Source organism: Gracilinanus agilis, chromosome 1 (assembly GCF_016433145.1).
Source record: "Gracilinanus agilis isolate LMUSP501 chromosome 1, AgileGrace, whole genome shotgun sequence".
NCBI lineage: Eukaryota > Metazoa > Chordata > Mammalia > Didelphimorphia > Didelphidae > Gracilinanus > Gracilinanus agilis.
The window spans coordinates 797,390,489-797,412,632 of NC_058130.1; the positions used below are offsets into that span (position 1 = coordinate 797,390,489).

At 36.4% G+C, this 22,144-nt stretch overlaps 1 protein-coding gene across 1 annotated transcript in view; it reads right to left on the reverse strand.

Moving 5' to 3' along the window:
• LOC123230563 (zinc finger protein 383-like) overlaps positions 1-22,144 on the reverse strand; it is a 31,241-nt gene that overhangs the window by 5,082 nt on the left and 4,015 nt on the right. Inside the window, exon 4 of the mRNA XM_044656698.1 lies at positions 19,766-20,808. Within this exon, the coding sequence (XP_044512633.1) occupies positions 19,766-20,808 (1,043 nt within the window). The remainder of the gene's footprint in view (positions 1-19,765; positions 20,809-22,144) is intronic.

A 22,144-nucleotide genomic window follows, 5' to 3' on the forward strand; every position in this document is an offset into this window, starting at 1 on the left:
AATCACTCTTCTAGTGCCTTCTTTCAGTTAATTATTTCCTATATATCATGATAGAGGCTGCTTTATATACATTTGTTTGAGTCTTAGCTTCCCCTTTAGATAGTCAGATTCTTGAATACTGGGACTTTTTTCTTATTTTTGCATCCTGATCATAGTGCCTGGAATGTAGTAGGAATTCAGTACTCAGCTGTTGGCAATATAAGGGAAAGAAGGATTTAGAGCAGGGGTTGGCAATGTATGGCTCTCGAGCCATATCTGGCTCTTTTGAGGGCCAGATATGGCTCTTTCTGCAGGAGCCATAAAGTCAATTTTTTTTCAGGTGCTGTTACAGGAGCGGCACTGTGAGCACTGCATGGCTCTCATGAAATTACATTTTAAAAAATGTGGCGTTTATGGCTCTCACGGCCAAAAAGGTTGCCGACCCCTGATTTAGAGTGACTCCAGTCAGCAGCAGCAACAGCAGCAGCAGGAGGAGGAAGAGCAGGAGCAACAGAAGCAATGGCTCAGCAAGGACCACCCAGGCAGGGAGGCAGGATTGGCAGGAGCAGATGGCAGCTCTGAAGAGAGTTCCCCAGAGGTGGGGGGCAAAAAGCCATGGCAGGAGAAATGTGGTTTCTTTTCAAACTAATCTACTCAGAGAGAATTAAGGGTTCTGAACACCACTTTTGGTCACTAAATGTAGGATTTAAATGAAAGTTGAATATTTCAAGTATTATATTTTATGAAGTTTATTATCTAACAAAATAGAACCACGTGACTAAGTTTTTTCTACTTACTCAAAAGGCCCACTCCACCAAAGCTGCCACAGGAAGACAAGAGAGGGCAGAAAGACAGACCTCCACCCAATTTATATCCTATCTAGGTTAGCACGTAACGACAAGAAGTGAGTGGGGTCCTGTGAATCGTAGTTTTGCTGGGGATCATAGTTTTTAGGGTAACAGATTTCAATTACACAGTATGCACACAATATTCACACTTAGTGTAAGCATGTGTATGGGATGCAGAGTAAGAGAAGTCCTGGGGAGCAAATTCTATCCACACAGAGGTAAAAATCTCAAAGTTGTTTCAATATGCATTTCTTGTGTGATTTGGAGCATTTTTCCTGTGATTATGAATATTTTGCAGTGTAGTTCTTTTGAAAACTTATTCTTTGACCACTTTTTCATGAGGAATGGCTATTAGTTACATATACATATGTTTATATATGTGTACATGGACAGCTAGTCCTGAAATAAGTAACTGAAATACCAGGGTGGTATGAATGGGATATTGGTAGGTTCAGGGAAATGGTTACTCAGGGCCAGTAACAGAAGATAACACAGATTTTGGGAAGATCAACAGGATATATGTGCAGGCTAACAAATACAGTCCAGGCAGAGGTAACAAACACAGGGATGGTTTGATTTATTCAATTAAGGAAAGGTAGGAAAGGGAATTTGGATAAACTTATCTAAAATTCACTAACTAACTGTCCCCAACAAATCTAGTTGTTCCCTCATGGGAAACCTTCAGAGAGATTGAGCTACACTGGTTCTTGACCCATCTAGCTGAAACCCAGTCCCTAATATAAACTCCTCTAACCCCCAAAACCCCTTGGATGGTAATGAAGGTATTGAGTTTAGAAGCTAAACAGGACAGGGAACAGGGAGAGGTTCTCATGGACAGGTGTCTTAGATGGTTCAAGAAGCCTTGTAGACATATCACTCAGCCAGCAGGAAAGAGGAACAGGTATGATGAGAAGATATAACAGAAAGAAAGCCATAGGAGAGAAGCCAATCTCACTAGGTCCACCCCAGGGAGACAAAACTCAGTCTCCAGGCTTAACTGACTGTTAGAAGACAGCTCAGTCACTTCTGCAGAATTCCAGAACCTTCCCTGCCTCTGCATCTTTTCTATAGATCCTGCTCATATGCTCAAATCCTCTCTTTCCCTATAACAGTTCCCCCTTTGCACAAAGCCAAAATAGTGTTGAAAACAATATTTTGATATTTGTGCACCAACAAACTTATATCCCACCTAAACTAAAATTCTTACCCAAAATAATAAACAGCCTATACTCCTAACTAATACTACCTTACTCTAGGGATTTAAACCAGGGAAAGGATCAGGGGGAAAATTATACATTGAACAGTTACAAAGTTTAAAGTACAAAGAAAACATATGCAAAAGCAAAATAAGCAAAAAATACCCCATCAAAATAGAAATACAAACACAAAACTTCATGCAAAACATTAAAATCATAAAAATACTATTCTTGTAAACAAATACAGAAAAAGTCTATTACTATTGTAATGCATAAATAGAAAACTTGGAAATTTTTTTAAAAGTTCAATTAATACAACATTGCATAAGCTTTTACAAAAAAAGTTAAACCAATCCATCAAACTTACTTATGCAAAATACATTTAAAGATAGATGAAATTTAACAAAATCTTATTCTTATTACACAAAACCCAACTTTTACATAGAACTGTGTATCTAACTATCCTAGGTAAAAACTCAATCAGTATCAAATATTAACTACACACATAATTCATATATATACATATAACACACACAATATATACATGCATGCTATACATATATGCCCAACATTTACATATGGGTTACATATATACACGTATTATAATGCAATTTTCAACCCTAACGATAATACACACTATATACATATATTTACATGTTTGCGTGATATGTGATATGTAATATGCTATGCATGTTGCAATGTATTTTGTAATATATTTCAGTACCCTATCTTACTATATCAACCCTAATCTCTTTATCTAACTACAGTCCTATCTTTTTTTTTTAAACCCTTAACTTCTGTGTATTGAGTTATAGGTGGAAGATTGGTAAGGGTAGGCAATAGGGGTCAAGTGACTTGCTCAGGGTCACACAGCTGGGAAGTGTCTGAGGCCGGATTTGAACCTAGGACCTCCTGTCTCTAGGCCTGGCTCTCAATCCACTGAGCTACCCAGCTGCCCCTACAGTCCTATCTTAATAAAATCCCCTAAAACTAACTCTATTACCCTATCCTACTATTACTATTAAAAATTTATGAAATCCTGTACTAAATAACTATTGATTGTTAGTAACTATTTTATAACTAATTTTAACATTGTTAGTATCTAACTATTCATTGATTCACTACTTGAATACATATATCCTAACCATGTTTATGTTTTTATTTATGCTATGATATGTTTTACTATGTTACTGTTGCATGCAATTTATCTATCAAAACTTCAGATTTTTCATCTTCTTATCTTGTCTGAAAAAAGTTCTTCTCCAAAGTCCATGGCAGTAATATGTACTGCTGTATGCATTATGAAAATATGCTAAGTTACTACATTACATTACCCAGCTTCCTAGAAATAGTACATCAACCACTTGATCCTCTTCATTGACAATTTTCTTTAAATTCTTTATCTGCTTATTAGCTACAAGTCTTTCAGTTTCTACACAATGTTCTTCAATATCTCTGGATCCTCCTCTTCAATAGGAATCTCCTCTTCCATCCAAATGTCCTCTTCCACTGGAATGGTCCTCTCCTTACTGATCTTTTTGACTACAGATTCTATTTGCCTGATGCAATCTCAGTTTTCCACCAACTCTTCTTCTCCTCCATCTTCTCCTTCTTCTTCTACAATTTCTACATTTTCATGATCAATTCCATGAGCTAATTTTATATGAGCACAGTGATACCAAGAATCTCTTCCTAATACTTTAATTGATGATGGTGAAATTAGCACAATAGTATAATGACCAACCCAACTCTCTTGTGTAGCCAATGTTTTGGCAAATTTTTTCACAAATACCATATTACCTGGTTGAAAATTATAGAGAGAATAATCCAATGGACCAGATTGGATCAATATTCTCATATCATGCAACTCTCTAATCCTATAACAGAACCCGGCCTGGAGGCAGAAAGATTCATCTTTGTCAGTCCATACCTAACCTCAAATACTTACCAGCTGTGTGATCCTGGGGAAGTCACCTAACCCCATTTGCCACAGTTTCTTCACCTGTAAAATGAGCTGGAGAAGGAAATGGCACTAACCATTCCAGAATCTTAAACCCAAATGCAGTCATGAAGTCAGACATGATTGAAACAACTGAACAACAAAAATTATAGAAAGAGTATAATGATATATAACTATATGTTTTTTTATATGTGTGTATGTTGTAAAAGGGGAAAAAAGGAGGTTTTTGTTTGGATGAATATAAAAAGGAGTGGTTGCCAGGGAATTGAATATCAATCCCTAATAAAAAACCTTAAGTCAAAATGACTTTTATGATAGTTTATTTACAAATGAGAGAAGAGAGTGAAGGTAAGAAAATCAGAGAGGACAGGATATGATAACTAGCCCAACAGAAAAGTAATTTTCTCTGGCCCCTGGCTCAATCCAGGTAAGGCTAATTAGTCCTCAGCCAGAGAAGCCTCAGCCTTGAGCCGAGGGCCCAGGGGTGAATAAAAGAAAGGCTTCAGCCTTTCTTAAGAGGAGGGTCTCTTCAAAACAATCCAAGGAGGAGTCAATCCTTATCACTCACCATGTGTAGTTCTAAGGGAGAGATTTAAGAACAGTCTCACCAAGTCCAGAGCTCCTCTAGGTCTAAGAAACGAACAAGAAGAGAGCTATAGGAAGTTGTTGATTCTTTTGCATCACTTCCTCTGCCTTCCTTCTAGTTTACATGTCCAATTACAACAAACTCTTTGCTTAGGACTGTCCAAAGGGTAGTTAGTCAATTCTGATTCATCACCCACTCTTGTACACATGGATTACAGACTTCCCAACTGGTGAATTAAGTGGTGATGTTTACACCTTTGGTGATTAAATCTAAAAATGGGCAGGATAGGTTTAATATCATTATCACAGTGTGTGTGTGTGTGTGTGTGTGTGTGTGTGTGTGTGTGTGTGAATTTACATATTTTGGATACCAAACCCTTTTCAGAGAAATTTGATACGAAGATTTTTTCCAAATGAACCATTTCTCTCATTTTTAGATGCATTAATGTTGTCTGTATAGCTTTTCTGTTTCAAATGATTGGTGATCTATTTTTACCTTTTGCTTTTATCTCTGTGTTGGGTGAGACTATATCTCCTACCCTCCAGTTGTGAGATATATGGTTTATTTCTCTTCTCATTTTTAGAAAGACCTTTAGTATTAAGACTGCATATTCATTTAATATGTTGTGGAGTGTCATATAAAGTGTTGATCTAATTCTAATTTCTCCTGGACTGCTGTCTACTTTTCCCAGGAATTAAAAAATTTTTTTTAAAAATCAAATACAGCCTAGCTTTTCAACCTATGAAAGACTGAATTATGGAGTTTTATTGTTTCTGAATCTCCCTTGTATGATCTAATCCATTGATCTGTTTCCCCATTCTATAACCAATATCAGATAAGCTTATATTTTCGTTTGAAGTCTAGAAGAACTATTTGTCCTTTATCCTTACTTCTTTCCACAATTTCCCTTGATAGTCTTGATCTTTCATTTTTTTCTAAATAAATTATTATTTTATCAATAGATAATTTTAATCTTATCTTGGTATACAGTGTGAGCTAGTGGTCTATACCAGGTTTCTACTAGACTGCTTTCCAACTTACCAGCAATTTTTGTCATATAGTGAATTCTTGGCCAGTATCTTGGATTTTTGGAGTTATCAAACACTAGGTTACAGTGGTCATTTACTTCTGCACGTTATGTACCTAATCTATTCCATTCATCAACTAATGTATTTTTTATCCAATACCACATTATTTTGGTGATTATTGTTTTGTGGTATAATTTGAGATTTGGTACTACTAGGCTACCATTCTTCATGTTTGAAAAGAGATTCTCTTGATATTCTGAATCTTTTCTTCTGGATGAATTTTATTTTTTCTAGCTGCATAAAAACAATACATTGGTAATTTGCTATGGCACTGTGTAAGTAATTCAGCAGTATTGTCATTTTTATTGGCTTAGCCTACTCGTGAGCATTTATATTTCTCCAGCTCTTTATAAATATATTTATCTGTGTGAAGTGTTTTGTAATTATGATTATATACTTCCTAGGCTTGTCTTATTAGGTAGGCCCCCAAGTATTTTATTTTGTAGTAATTTAAAATGGAACTTCCATCCTTTCCCCATGTTTTGTTGGTAATACAAAGAAATGGCTGCTGATTTATGTAAATTTATTTTATATCCCTTGTTAAAGTTAATTGTTTCTGTTAGTTTTTAGTTGATTCTCTAGGGTTTTCTAAGTATATAATCATATCATCTGCAGTGACAGTTTTGTTTCCTCATTGCCTATGTTTATTCCTTCAATTTATTTTTCTTGTTTTCTCATTATAGCTAACATTTCTAGAACAAAACTGAATAGTAATAGGTATTATTAATAGTAATAATAATTAGTAATAGCAATAATAATAATAGTAATGATAAAAGACATTCTTTCTTTACTCCGATTTCACTGGAAAGGCTTATCCACATTACAGATATTTTTTGCTATTGGTTTTAGATAGACACTACTTATCATTTTGGGAGAAGCTCCAGTTATTCCTATGCTTTCTAGTGTTAATTAGAACAAATGTTTATTTTGTCTAAAGCTTTTTCTACATTTATTGAAATAGTTCTATGACTTTTGTTGTTTTTGTCACTGATATGGTCAATTATGTTGAGTTTTCCAAATCTTGAACTAATTCTGCATTCCTGATATAAATCAAGGACTGTTCACAGTGTATGATCTTAAGACATATTGGTGGAATCTCAATGCTAGTATTTTCTTTAAAAATTTTGCAACAATGTCATCAGGAAATTGGTCTATAGTTTTCTTTCAGTTTTTTTTTTCTCCCTGGTTTAGGTATCAGAAACATACCTGTGTCATAAAAGAAATTTGGTAGGACTCCTTTTTTTGTGCCTTTTTTTTCCTTTTCTTTTTAAAAACTAAAATCACCATGGAAGTTAAACATATTCTAGTCTCTTCCTTTTAGTTTAATTTTTAGAAATTATATTTGTTGTTAAGTCATTTTAGTCATACCCAACTCTTTGTGACCCCATTTGGGTTTTTTTTTTTTCACCAAAAAATGGAATGGTTTGTCATTTCCTTCTCCAGCTCATTTTTACAGAAGAGGAACTGAGGCAAACAAGGTCAAGCACCTTGCCCAGCATCACACAGCTAGTGTCTCAAGCCATATTTAAACTTGGGAAGATGAATCTTCCTTACTCCAGGCCTGGCATTCTACCCACAGCACCATTCAAACAGAAAAAGAAAAGCAACTCTACATTATTTACACATAAAGAAGATAAAAACCACTTTTCACATAAATCAAACTATTGTCACCCACATTATTATTAGCTCAAAACTACTTGATGCCTTTGGTATTGATATTATAAATGTTCAAAACTACTTGCCTATTTTAAAAAGCTTATAAGGTATGTTAGTTGTTATTTAAATATTTGGTAGCATTCACTTATAAAGTCTTCTAGTTCCAGTTTTTTTCCTTTTTCTTTCCTCTCCCCACAAATAGAATTTCTCTGTTGTAATAATTAAAATTTAATGAACCTGGTTGTAGCTTAATAACTTTATTAAATCAAAAGTAGTAGTAGTAGTAGTGAAGAGTGGGAAAGGTAGGAGAGAGGTAGAGAGGTACTTAACCTTTCTAATCAATGGCCACCATTATGAGGGCTCCTTCCTACACTTTGCCATGAGTCCAATCACGCCAAAGACCCAGACTTCCTCCTGGTCTGAACTTATAAGCTTTTTTCTCTACCCACTAACTCTCACAGTTCACATCTCAGGAACCAATCATAGTTTTTTAATTTGCCTGGGCTGCCCAGGAGGCAATGCCTGTGGAATCATTGTTTCCTTTCTCTTCTCTTCATTGGTTCTTTAACTTCCTTTTTCTGGAGCTTATCTATACCTGAATTTACTCAGTGGTATTTGACCTCCAGGTCACTGAGAGATGACATCAAAGGGCAACACAGGAGAGAGAAAAATTCACTTCTGACACTTTGAAGTTTATTTTTCTAAGACAGGATTATTTAAGCCTACTATTTCCTTTTCCGTTAATCTGGGCAATTTATAATTTTGTAAATATTTGTTCATTTCATTTAGTCAGTTTTACTGGCATAATTTGACAAAACAGCTCCTAATAATTGCTTTAAATTTTATTTTCAATATGCATTCATTCTTTTCCTGTTTGATACTGGTAACTTGGTTTTCTTTTTTTAAATCAAATTAACTGATGCTTTATCTAGTTTATTGTTTCTATTTTCATAAAATTAGCTTCCACTTTTAATTATTAATTCAATGTTTTGCTTTCATTTTTTTTCTTCTTATTAATCTCTCCTTAGATTTTCAAGATTTGTATTTTGGGGTTTAATTGGAGATTTTTAATTTGATCTTTTTCTAGTTTTTTTTTAAGTTGCATGCCCAATTCATTGATTTGATATTTTCCCATAATTCCTGGTTTGGCTGAATCCCACAGAATTTGGTATGTTGTCTGCTTTATTAACCAATTGTTTCTATGATTTACTCTTTGATCTTATTTATTTTTTTGGATTAGAATTCTCAATTTTTAGCATACTTAAAGGCTCTTTACTGAAAGTAACTTTTGTTGCATTATGGTCTGGAAGATGTGCATTTTAATATTTATGCTTTTCTGCCCTTGTGGTTTTTATGCCCTAATACCTAGTTCATTTGCAAAGGTATCATATATAGCTGAGAAAGTTATTCTCCTTTTTAATTTAAACTCAGTTGCTTCCAGAGATATATAACCTCTAAATTCTATTCATCTTATTAATTTTATTGTTGTTCAGTCATTTCAGTTGTGTCTGGCTCTTCATCAACACTTTGGGGTTTTTGTGATAACAATACTGGAGTGGTTTGCCATTTCCTTTTACAGCTCATTTTACAGATGAGGAAACTGAGGTAAATAGGGTTAAATGATCTGCCCAGGGTCAAAGAAAGTGTCTGGGGTCAGATTTGAACTTAGGAAAATGAGATTTCCTGCCTTCAGGCTTGGTACTCTTATCCACCATGCCACCTACCTTTCTCAATTTTATAATTAGATCAAATTTTGAGAAGTAAATTGCAATCCCCCCAACCCTGCCAACTAATATAGTTTTTGTTTTTTTCCTCTTATACTTCATTTAACTTTTCCTTCAAGAACTTCAATGTTCTGCAATTTGATGCATGTGTCCAGTATTGATATTATTGTCTATGATAACTTTTGACAAAATGTAGTTTCCTGGATTATCTTTTTAATTAGGCTTATTTTTGATTTTGCAATGTTTGATCATGATTACTACCCCTGTCTTTTCTACTGCAGCAGAAGTAAAATAGATTGTCTCAATTTCTTATTGAAAAATGTATGTCTGTTTCTTGTAAACAGTGTATTGTTGATTTCTGGTTTCTAGTCCACTCTGTTATCAATTTTTATGAGTTTTAGTGATGATTCCTGTGTATTTTCCTTCATCTTATTCACTTGTGTGTCTCCTTTATTTTTATTTTATTCCCTCATATCTCTTCTGACTTCTGCCTCCCTTAATTTTTCCTCCCACATATTACACATCCTCCTCTTTTACATCCTTCTTCCCTTATGGGTGAGATGAATTTATATTTACAACTCTGTATTTATATTCTTTACTCTCTGAACCAGTTTAGATGAGAGGTTCTAACATTGCTGCTCTTTCCCTCCAGCATGTTTCCTCCCCCATTGTAAAAAAAACTCTTCATTGTACGCTTCTATTATGTAAAATAATTTTTCCCATTCTTACTCCCTCTTCTCCGTTGTCCCCTCTTTCTTGCCTTTCCATCTTCTTTTTTATTTTGAGAGAAAATTTTTATTTAATTAATGAATTTAGAATAATTTTTTATGGCTACATGATTCATGTTCTTTCCCTCACCTCCTCCCACCCCTCCCATAGCCAATAAGCAATTTCACTGGGTTTTACATGTGCCATTGACTATGACTTATTTCCATATTATTGATATTTGCACTAGGGTGATCATTTAGAGCAGTGATGGGCAACTTTTTGAGCTTGGCATGTCAAAATTTGCCCAAAAAATGAGCATAACTTGGGTGGTGTGTCACTTTGAGAAAAAAAAACATAATTTCACGATATTTGTAGTTTAAATAACAAAAATGTATAATTATAATATATAACTGTATTTAATAAACCAAAATAGGTAAATTAATATAGGTATAATTGTCATCTATAGTGCACAGAGTATCCACACTATACTACAGCATATGTTTCACCTTTGGCATACAGCCCCACATTTCTCTGTATGCGGCCACATGTGGCCATGTGTCATTGAAAATGGCTACATGTATCAGTGCTGACACACATGTTATAGGTTTGCCATCACCTGTTTAGTCTACATCCCCAATCATATCCCCATTGACCCATGTGATCAAGCAATTGTTTTTCTTCTGTGTTTCTACTCCCACAATTCTTTCTCTGGATGTGGCTAGTTTTCTTTCTCATGAGTCCCTCAGAATTGTCCTGGGTCATTGCATTACTGCTAGTAGAGAAGTCCATTACATTCGATTGTGCCACAGTGTATCCGTCTCTGTGTACAATGTTCTTCTGGCTCTGTTCCTTTCACTCTGCATCAATTCCTAGAAGTCTTTCCAGTTCACATGGAATTCCTCCAGTTCATTATTCCTTTGAACACAATAGTATTCCATCACCAGCAGATACCACAACTTGTTCAGCCATTCCCCAATTGAAGGGCATCCCCTCATTTTCCAATGTTTTGCCACCACAAAGAGTGCAGCTATAAATATTTTTGTGTAAGTCTTTTTCTTTGTTATCTCTTTGGGGGTATAAACTCAGCAGTGGTATGCTGAATCAAAGGGCATTGCCTTTCCATCTTCTGAGATCATCTTAAAATAATAAACTCATAGCCACGCCTTCTGAGTAGAAGCGTTCTAATTGTCCAAATGACAATAAAATTCTTAGTGGTTATAAATGCCATCTTCCTTTTGGGGAATGTAAACAGTTTAACCTTAACTTTCTTATAACTTCCTATGTTTACCTTTTTATGCTTTGAGACTTGTGTTTCAACGTTGGTCTGGTCTTTATATCAGGAACATTTGGAAGTCCTCTATTTCATTAAGTATCCATTCCGCGCCACCCCCCCACCCCCCGCCTTCTAGGATTGCACTCGAGGCAGATAAGTGGTGCAGTGGATAGAGCTCTGGGGGGCCTGGCATTAGAAATACTCATTTCATCAAATTCAAATCTGGACTTAGATTCTTACTACCTGTGTGACTCTACGCAAGTCACTTAATCTAGTTTGTCTCAGTTTCTTCATCTTGGAAAAAGAAATGGTAAACCATTCCACTATCTTTGACAAGAAACCCCAAATGGAGTCACAAAGACTCAAACATGACAGAAAACCGAAAACCAAGAATAAAAGGTTATTCTCAGGTTGGCTATTTAGGTTACTCTTGATTATAATCCTAGAACTTTGCCTTTTGGAATAACATTCCAAGCCATATAGTCCTTTAATGTGGTCCCCAAGTCTTGTGTGATCCTGACTATGGCTCCATGGTATTTGAATTCATTTTTTTCTCCTTCACCTGGGAGCTCTGGAGTTTGGTTGTAATATTCCTGTGAGTTTTCATTTTGGGATTTCTTAAGGGTCTGATCAGTGGATTCTTTCACTTTCTATTTTGTCCTCTGGTTCTAAGTTTCCTGCGCAATTTTCCTTTAAAATTTCTTGAAATAGGATGTCTAGGCTCTTTTTTTTATCATAGTTTTCAGGTAGTTGAATTATTGAATTACTTCCCAGTTTTCCAGATCAGTTTTGTTTTTCTTGAGATATTTTGCATTTTTATTTGCTTTACAACTTTATTGTTTCTTGATATCTCATGGAATTATTAGCTTCCATGTGACCAATTCTAATTTTTAAGGAATTATTTTCTTTAATGGGGTTTCATACTTCTTACCATTTAGCCAATCCTGATTTTTAAGGAATTATTCAGTATTCTTTGTCTCTTTTATAAAATTATTCTCTCTTCATAATTTTTTTGCATTTTTCTCATTTCTTAAGTCAATTTTTCCTCTAAACCTCTCAATTTAAAAAATCTTTTTTTTTAATTTTCTTTTAAACTCTTGTACTTCGGTGTATTGTCTCATAGGTGGAAGATTGAAGGGTGGGCAATGGGGGTCAAGTGACTTGCCCAGGGTCACACAGCTGGGAAGTGGCTGAGGCCAGGTTTGAACCTAGGACCTCCTGTCTCTAGGCCTGACTCTCACTCCACTGAGCTACCCAGCTGCTCAATTTAAAAAATCTTTTAAAAGACTATTTTAAAATCTGTTAGTTCTTCTAGAAAGTCTATTGTTTTATATCCAATTTGTTTATTTCATTGAAGCTTTGCTTATAGGTATTTTCAAGATATTGTCTTCTCACTGTTTATCTGTCACCACAGTAGATGTTTATAGTCAGGTTCTTTTCATTGTTGTTAAATAATTTCCCTGGCTTATTTCTTAACGTTGTACTTTATGTTAAAGGTGTACTCTTTACATCAGAGGGAGGTGGGGATGGTGCAACCGGTCTGAGCTTAAGCTTTTATGTCCTTCAAATAAGGACACAGCTAGGAATGAAGTCCTGTGAACTTCCAGTGCTTCCAAGGTGGTGTGATCCAAGGATATTTCTAGTCACTGCTCTCCTAGTCTGTGCTCTGGATATTACACACACACACAGGTGGGATCCCTGCTTCCTCACCTCAATTCTTTTCTGTCCTAAAACTGAGTCATACTATTGCTTCTTTATGAACAAAAGAACTTCTCGCCACCGTGGAATTACAACTTAGAACTGGGTAACAAACACTGGAGTTACCAAATGGTACCTGGTCCTATGCCAGGGCTAGTGTAGAGTTCCCCTATAATCTGACAGGTGGTCAGTCCCTTTTCACTTTCTCTGAATGCTGAGTGCTCCTGGTTCCACTGCTGCTACTACCACTGTCTCCAAGGTCCATAACACCACAGTTGGTAGTTCTTATGCCTCATGCTCTCAACTAGCCCTCATCACATTGCTCAGAGACTGTCGTCTTCTTAAACTGTATTGGGCTGGAAACATTACTGTCTTTTTGTTTGTCATGTCTCTTAGTATTTCATTTGATTCACTTTTTAAAGTTACTTAAAGAGGTAAGTGGAGAAAGCTCAGTAGAAACGCTCACTTTATTCTGCCATTCTGGCTCTGTGCCTCTTCCATCTTAACTTACAAGAGCCAAATTCAAGCTTTTGTTGCCTGGACTTTTAATAGCCCTTAACTGCTCTCCATTTTCTGTTTCATCTGTCTCCAATTCATCCTGCACAGAATTGTGCAATCTGTCTTTCCCCTATTAATAGATCTTTCCCTTTTACCTCTAGGAGAAAATCTGAACTCACCACAGAATTTAAAGCCTTCTTCAATATGGTCCTTGCCAGCCTCTCCATAATTCAATTGTGTAAAACTGAGTAAGCACCGACTATGGGTCAGATACACATATAAATAAGAAAAAGACCTTGCCGTCACGGAGTTTACATCTAATAGAGGAAGATGACAATTGGATAGGGGGAAGCTTGGATGGGGGTATCATATTCTTTGGCATTCTGACTAAGCAGCATAGATAAAAGATGGAGTCTAGATCCAGCCCTCTAAAAAGAAATTATGGAGAGTAGTTTAGTGCTCAGCAGGTGCAGAGTATCCAAAGCTGAGTCAAACAGCATGATGATGACAGTTCAGGTGATCACTTTATCCTGAATAAGGAATTATGTCCCTTTGAGTTCAAAGTAAGCAGAGCTGCTGATGGAAAGTGGATTTAGCCCCTCAGTGTACTCACAATTCCAGGCAAAGTGTTCTTTACACATGATATCTCTGATATGATTGAAAACTTGATCAACTATGGAATTCTCTGGCTTAGCCAAGAAAACATTCTGCAATTTTTGTTACATGGGGATAACTTGGCCACAGACAATTAAATTTAGGTTTTGTAACAATTAAATTTAGGTTTTGAATCAATATAACTTATAAAAGTGGTTGCTGTTTATAAAATATTATCCCCTGAGTCAAAATGACTGTTAGCAGCTTTTATTTACAACAAGGTAGAAAAAGTTAAAAGTGGGAAATGTAGAAAAGAGACAGCCTTAACAAGCCTACCAGCCCTAAGTCCTTCTCTGGGGAAGTCCGGCTCAGCCCCCAACAAGAGCTTCCTCAAATCTCAATCTCCATGTGAAAGTCTGGTAGTCTCCAGCAAGCCAAAGCAGAATCCAAGGAAAGAGTCTCTCCACAAGCCGAGGTAAGAATCTCCAGAACCAGTCTTTCCACAAGCCAAGGCAGCAAAGAGAGCCAAGGAACCAGTCTCTCCAAAAACCAAGGAAGGGAATGGAATCCCAGACCATGTTGGTCTCTTTTTATACCCCCTTTCCCACATCATTTCCTTCCTTCCCCCCGTTCACAGAAACCAATTGCAGTCATTCAATTTGCTAAACTTCTTTCCTGACCTCCAGTCTCACATCTTTAAATGGTGGTTTTATAGCCACCATAAACTCAACAAGTCCACAACAGAACTCATCTTTCCCCACAACTTATCTCCCTTTCCAAACTTCCCTGTCATTGTTGTGTGCACCACCAACTTCACAGTACTCTAGGCTCATTATCTAGGCATCATCCTCAATCCCCCATATCCAATCTGTTACCAAGCCTGGCAATTTCACCATCTAGTATCTCCAGAATATGCCCTACTCACTCTTCTGCCACCACTCTGCTTTAGGCTCTGATCTCCTTATGCCTGGACTATAGTAATAACCTGCTGGTGAGTCTGCTTGGCATTAGGGTCTCCTCAGTCCAGCCCATTCCTCAGCAATTTCCCTAAAGCACAAGTTGCATGTCATCATCCTACTCATCAAACTCTGGTGGCTCCCTATTGCCTCCAGGATCAAAACCAGAATTCTCTGGTGTTCCAAACTAGCATACCTCCCACCTTTGTAGTCTTCTTATACCTTATGCACCCTTGTACTCTTCAATTTGGTGACAATGGCTTCCCTGCTGTTTTACTGACACAACAATCCATCTAATGGATTCTAGGAAATTTTTCTGGATGTCCCCAACACCTAGAATGATCTTTTTCATCTCCATCTTCTGGTTTCCTTCAAGTCCCTCCTTCTACAAGAAGCCTTTCCCAACCTTTCTTCAATCTAGAATCTTCTTTCTGTTACTTACTTCCTCTTAATTCATATACATCTTGTTTACACGGTGGTCTGCATATTGTTTCCATAAGATTCCTGTTCCTTAAGCACAGGGGCTGTCAATTGCCTTTCTTTGTACACATAATAAGTATCTAATTGTAGGAATTAGATTTTAATGGTTTGACTTAACTATATGAAAATTATAAATAATATGGTGGTCACCGATTTATAAAATAGCTCAAAGTCAAAATTACTTTTAATGGCTTTTATTTACAAGAGATGGAAAGAGTGAAAGTAGAGAAATACAAAAAGGAATAGAGAAGATGTCTAGCCTATCACATTAAATATTGCTCCACTGCTTGATTCAGCCAGGCACAACTTGTTAAGTCTCTCAACCAAAGTTGAACTCTCTCTGGAAGTCAGGAAAGTCAGCTGTTCTCTCACCCAAGTTACCTCCAAGAGGCAGGTCAAGACAATTTGAGCTGAAGATGACTCCTGAAGTTAACTCTCTTCTTCAAGCCAACTTTCTTCTTGAAGCCGACTTCCCAGCCCCAGAAATTCAGGGCCTTTTATAGGGGCTTCTTGTTATCTCTTCACAGGGGCCAATCACAGCTTCCAAATTGCCCAGCACTGCCCAGGGGGGTAGTGTCTTATGAGATCCACTTCTCATCTCTGATGGTGTTAATTCTTATTATAGGCCTCTGACTGTGTAAACCTTTTTTATCATGGGATTCACACATTTCTGACTGATTGGGTTAAAAGGGTGGAGCTCTCTTTACTTAGTGGCTAGCTAGGTACTAAGTTTAGGGTACTAAAAGAAAGAGTTGACTAAGGGTTAACTCAACATAGACAAAGAGAATAAAGAATTCCCTTTCACATAATAAATGATACTTGACTATTGACTGAAAGAACATGTGAAGAAACTAACTGAAACATTGCTATGGGCAATTAAACAAGACTCTATCTCCTTTAGAAGGTTTTTCCTCAAATTTTCTGATTTTTTCAGGAAAGTGTGCTCTGACTGGAATCTTCACATTTATTTGGAGTTTTTTCTTTAAATTAACTTTACTTTTTTTCATTTTGAATATAATAATCTCATTACACAAAATAATAAACAAGGTGATTGTATGGGGATAATTATCTTCTGTTAATCTCATTTGCTTTTTAAAAGGCATATATACAGTTTAACAGGGTAGTAACAAAATTGCCTTGAACTACTTTTGGGAGGGGGTTCCATTTAAAAAAATTTTTTTAAAACTATCATTATTCACAAACTCACACTAATCCAACAGAATAGTTTCCTTTGAATAAATATCTGTAGTTGGGCAAAATAAATCAACAAAATGTTTAAAAATGAATGTCTCATTGTATACCTCTAGTCTGTCACCTCTCTGACAAGGGATGTATGGTATACTTTGCCAATTTTCTGAATTATAATTGGTCACTGCCTTGACAGATCAGGATATGAAGCTGAGTGATACCTGTGTTTCCTAAGAACTGGATGAAGTTCATTTCAGTCCCATCCTAAAGCCCCATCTTTGTAAATTTCAACTAGTCTTATGACCAGTTGCCTCTAAGTTTGATATCCTTATCAGTGACTATGATCTCATGATTCAGTTAGACCAAATAAATTCATACATTCCTAAGAGACAGTGAAGGGTGGATCTAATCCCTTGTGTATATATACTTATCTTCATTAATGCAACCTTTTGTAATTTCTTAAATCAATGATGTTACCAACCTCATAACTAATGATGTGATTTTTGTCCTCTCCTTATTAAAGTGTACTGTACTTTCTATTCAGGATCTTTTGGCTACTGGAAGGGTCAAGAGATCTGCTTTACTGGTAGATAGCTCCCTCAACTTACCCATTTGGTCATAAATTCTACTATAACTGTTACATGTGTAAAGCCTCCCAATCATAAATCTTCTGTATAGCAGGAATTATATGGTTCATATTAATATCTATGCTTTAAAGGGTTTTTCATATTGATAAAAAGCAAGTTTTCTCTAATATAGATGGATGAAGAATAAAGCATTTGTCTAGAGCAGTGGTTCCCAAACTTTTTTGGCCTACTGCCTCCTTTCCAGAAAAAATATTACTTAGCCCCTTGGAAATTATTATTTAAATTTTAATAGCAATTAATAGGAAAGATAAATGCACCTGTGGCCATCACTACGCTCCTGGATCGCTGCAGGACCCACCAGGGGGCGGTAGTGCCCACGTTAGGAATCACTGGTCTAGAGTAAAAACCAGCCCTCACTTATTATCCATCAAGTTTCTCTCCAATGTGAACTTTTATGTCGAGTAAGACACATTCTCAGTTGAAAGGATCTTTCATATTCATTAGGTTGCTCCCTTAGAAACAATTATCTCACATAAAAATAAGGAAAAATTGTGGATTTTCATTACATTCATAAAGTTTGTCTTCAGTATGAAACATCGGATGTTGAATAAACTACAGCATTACCTTGATGACTTTCCCACACTCATGTTTATTTAGTATCTCTCTAATGTGAATTTTCTGGATAGTAAATAAATCCTATGTTCTAACAAAGTATTCTGGCATTAAATAAATTCAGGTTTCTCTCCAATATGAGTTTTTTAATGATGCACATTAACGTTTCCTCTTTTACTAAAGATCTAAAGATATTTTGTGATATACACTAAATTTTAAGCACAGGCAAAAATCATTACAGCTGTAAGATATTTCCATTATCAATTCTTAAAAGGCAAATGTGACATTATGGATAGTATAAAGAATCAGGAAGACTTGGTTGCAAGTACCACCTCTGACATATATTTGTGTTACCCTAAGCAAGCCACTTTACCTTTTCAAGGTAACTCTCACATGCTGCAAAGAAGGTATAAAACCTAATTTTGTAGAAAATTTCCTCATTTAGGAGTTTCTGATATCAATGAAACAAGTCCGGTTCCTATGCCTATCTCTTATGAATTTTCTAAGGTTTTCTTTCTGGCCAATCTCACCACATTACTTACATTTTAAAGAACTTTCCCTGAAATGAATACTATGAAGTACACCAAGTAGTCAGCTCAGAATGTCTTCTAGCCTTCAATATATTTATAGTTTTTCTCCAGGATAAATTAGCTAATGGCAGCAGAAGATCTTAGAACTGAAAGGGAAGGCTCCCATATTTATACAATATCTTTCAAGTATGAATTCTCTGATTTTGAATAAGAGTTGAGCTCTGGCCAAATTACTTTCCATGTTCATTAAGTTGCTCTCTAATATGAATTGTCTGATGTGTAATAAGATGTGGCCTCTGGCGAAAGAACTTTCCACATTCATTACATTTATAAGGTTTTTCTCCAAGATGAATTCTCCGATGAAGAATAAGTTGTGAGCTCATTCGGAATGCCTTTCCGCATTCCTTACATCCATACGGCTTCTCTCCAGTATGACTTCTCTGGTGTGCAGTAAGATGTGCAGTCTGGCGGAAGAACTTTCCACATTCATTACATTTGTAAGGTTTCTCTCCAGTGTGAATTCTTTGATGGAGAACAAGTTCGGCATTTCGGCAGAATGTCTTCCCACAGGCATGACATTCATATCGTGTTTCTCCAGAGTGAATCTTCTGATGTAGAGTAAGACTTCTACTCCGGACAAAGACCTTCCCACACTCACTACATTTATAGGATTTCTCTCCTCTGTTATGAACTCTCTGATGTTGAGTGAGGTCTGAGCTCTGGCGGAAGGCTTTTTCACATTTACTACATTTATATGGTTTCTCTCCAGTATGAATTCTCTGATGTGAAATAAGATGTGCATTTTGTCGGAAGAACTTCCCACATTCAATACACTTATATGGTTTTTCACCAAGATGAATTCTCCGATGAAGAGTAAGTTGTGAGCCAATCCGGAATGCCTTTCCACATTCATTACATTTGTAAGGTTTCTCTCCAGTGTGACTTCTCTGATGTGCAGTAAGATGTGCAGTCTGGCGGAAAAACTTCCCACATACACTACATTGATAAGGTTTCTCTCCAGTGTGGATTCTTTGATGAAGAATAAGTTCTGTGCTTCGGGAAAAAGCTTTCCCACACTCGATACATTCATGTGGTGTCTCTCCAGTGTGAATCTTCTGATGTAGAGTAAGACTCCTATACTGGACAAAGGCCTTTCCACATTCATTGCATTTGTAAGATTGCTCTCCTCTAGCATGAAATCTCTGATGCTGAATAAGGTCTGAGTTCTTATAGAAGGTTCTTCTACATTTATTACATTTATATGGTTTCTCTTCAATATGAATGCTCTGATGTATTTTAAGGTTTGTTTTCTGACCAAAGACCTTCCCACATTCATTACATCTATAAGGTTTTTCTCCAAGATTAATTCTCTGATGTATACTAAATTGTGAGCTCATTTGAAAGACATTTTCATATTCCTTACATTCATAAGACTTCTCTCCAGTATGAATTCTCTGATGCTGAGTAAGGTCTGAGCTCTGGTGGAAGGCCTTTTTGCATTTATTACATTCATATGATTTCTCTCTAGTATGAATTCTCTGATGTATTTTAAGGTTTGTTTTCTGACTGAAGACCTTCCCACATTCATTACATTTATAAGGTTTTTCTCCAAGATGAATTCTCTGATGTATACCAAGTTGTGAGCTCAGGCGGAAAGCCTTTCCACATTCCTTACATTTGTGAGGCTTCTCTCCAGTATGAATTGACTGATGTTCAATAAGCTTTGCTCTCTGGTGGAAGACCTTTCCACACTGGTTACACTCATAAGGCTTTTCACCACTATGAATTCTCTGATGTTCAGTAAGATGTGAACTCTGGTGGAAGGCCTTCCCACATTTGTTACATTCAAAAGGTTTCTCTCCCTGGTGAATTCTCCAATGAAGGAAAAGGTTTCTGCTCTGGCTAAAGGCCTTCCCACATTCCTGACATTTATAAGGTTTTTCTCCAGTATGACTTCTCTGATGTACAATAAGATGTGAATTCTGACGGAAGAACTTCCCACATCCATTACATTTATATGGTTTTTCTCCAGTATGAATTCTCTGATGGAGAGTAAGTTCTGTGCTTCTGCAAAAAGCCTTCCCACATTCACTACATTCAAAAGGTTTCTCTCCTTTATGACTTTTCTGATGCACTATGAGATGTGAACTCTGGCGGAAGAACTTTCCACAGTCATTACATTTATATGGTTTCTCTCCAGTGTGAATTCTCTCATGGAGTATGAGTCCTGCGCTTCGACAGAAAGCCTTTCCACATTCACTACATTCATATGGTGTACCTCCAGTGTGAATTTTGTGATGGAGAATAAGGCTTTGTCTCCGGGTGAAGGTCTTCCCACATTCATTACATACATAAGGTTTCTCTCCAGTATGACGTCTGTGATGTGATGTAAGGTGAGTGCGTTGTCGAAAAAATCTCCCACATTCCTTACACTCATACGGTTTCTCTCCAGTGTGAACTTTCTGATGAAGAATAAGATTTCTCCTTCTGAGAAAGAACTTCCCACACTCAACACACTTATAAGGTTTCTCTCCAGTATGAATTTTCTGATGTTGAATGAGCTCTGAGCTCTGATGGAAGACCTTCCCACATTCACTACATTCATGAGGTTTCTCTCTAAAATGTATTCTATTATTTTCAGTAAGATCTGAATTGTAACTCAAGGAGTCCCTAAGTCCATTATGCTTAAAAATAATCTTATTCTTTGAAGTAGTTCTATTATTTTTTTTTAGGTCTGAATATGAGTTAAAGCTTTTTTTGTAAGTATCACATTCATAGAAACTTTCTCCTGTACTTACACTCTGTTGTGGAAAAAGTACTGGCCTTGGTATAAAGCTTCTGTTATTTTTATCATATTCATGGCCTCTCACTTCATCAGGTTTGTTTTGAAGGATTTTTACTTGCTGGAAGAGTTTTTCCTTACTATGCTGTCTTTCTGAGCTGGTATCAAATTCATAGGCTTCTCTCAACTTGAAGATACAAGCAACACTCCTTATGAGCCTTTTCTGGGATAAGTCTTCCCAAGAGAAGCCCAGATTTAGAGTTGACTCCCTGCTTTCAGGCCTAGTCTTGCAATCTGAAAGAAAATACAAATATCCTCTCAACTTCTTTCTCTCTTTTTTATCCTCCATCAAGATTGCTACACTTGAAATGGATGGAAAAAAACCCAACAACCCACCAGTGATATATAAGCTTATATTGGGAACAGAGTTGTAAACAAAACTATCACAAAGCTTCAGAAGCTTTTGAACTGTGATGGTATTCATAGAAGTGAATGTTAATTAAAATTATTTAGGAAAGAGGCAAGTTATTTTACCTTACAAATGAAGAACCTGAAGAACAGAATGACTTAACAACTTGCCTTAATCATGTCATGACATGTTGCCATCTAAGACTTGAAGCTCCTCTTTTGACTCCAAGGCTAATTCTCTTACCACTATACTTTGGCGCCTGGATTGCTTCTAATTTTCTTAATTTCTAAAGGACAGAATAGGGACAAAAAGTTGGAAGCTAAATGGAGGCCAGTTTGAGCTCACCATAATGAATGAATTTATCAGAATTTATGACTGCCTAACACCAGATGAAATGCCAGGGTCAGTGGAGGTTTAAATGACAACTTAATTTGCAACTTCCTCATTTTAAAGAAAAACAAGTGGGCCCAAGATGTTAACTAATCTGGTTGAGATCAAAGCATTAATTTGCATCAGTAGTTCTTTAGCTTTGATCTCCTAACATTTGTATGGTCTTTTGGCTAAATTATGCATACCGAGTTTTGGCAGAAAATGATGTCCAAACACTTTAAGAAGGCAGCCCTGTAGGAAGGTAGCAAGATGGTAGAGTGGACTGAAGGCTGAACTTGAGGTCAGAAAGATCCAAGTTCAAATCTGGCCTCAGACACTAGCTAGGTCAGTTAATCTTTCTTTACCTCAGTTTCCTGAGGATAATAATCACCCCTCCCTCCAAAGCTGCTGTGAGGGTCAAAT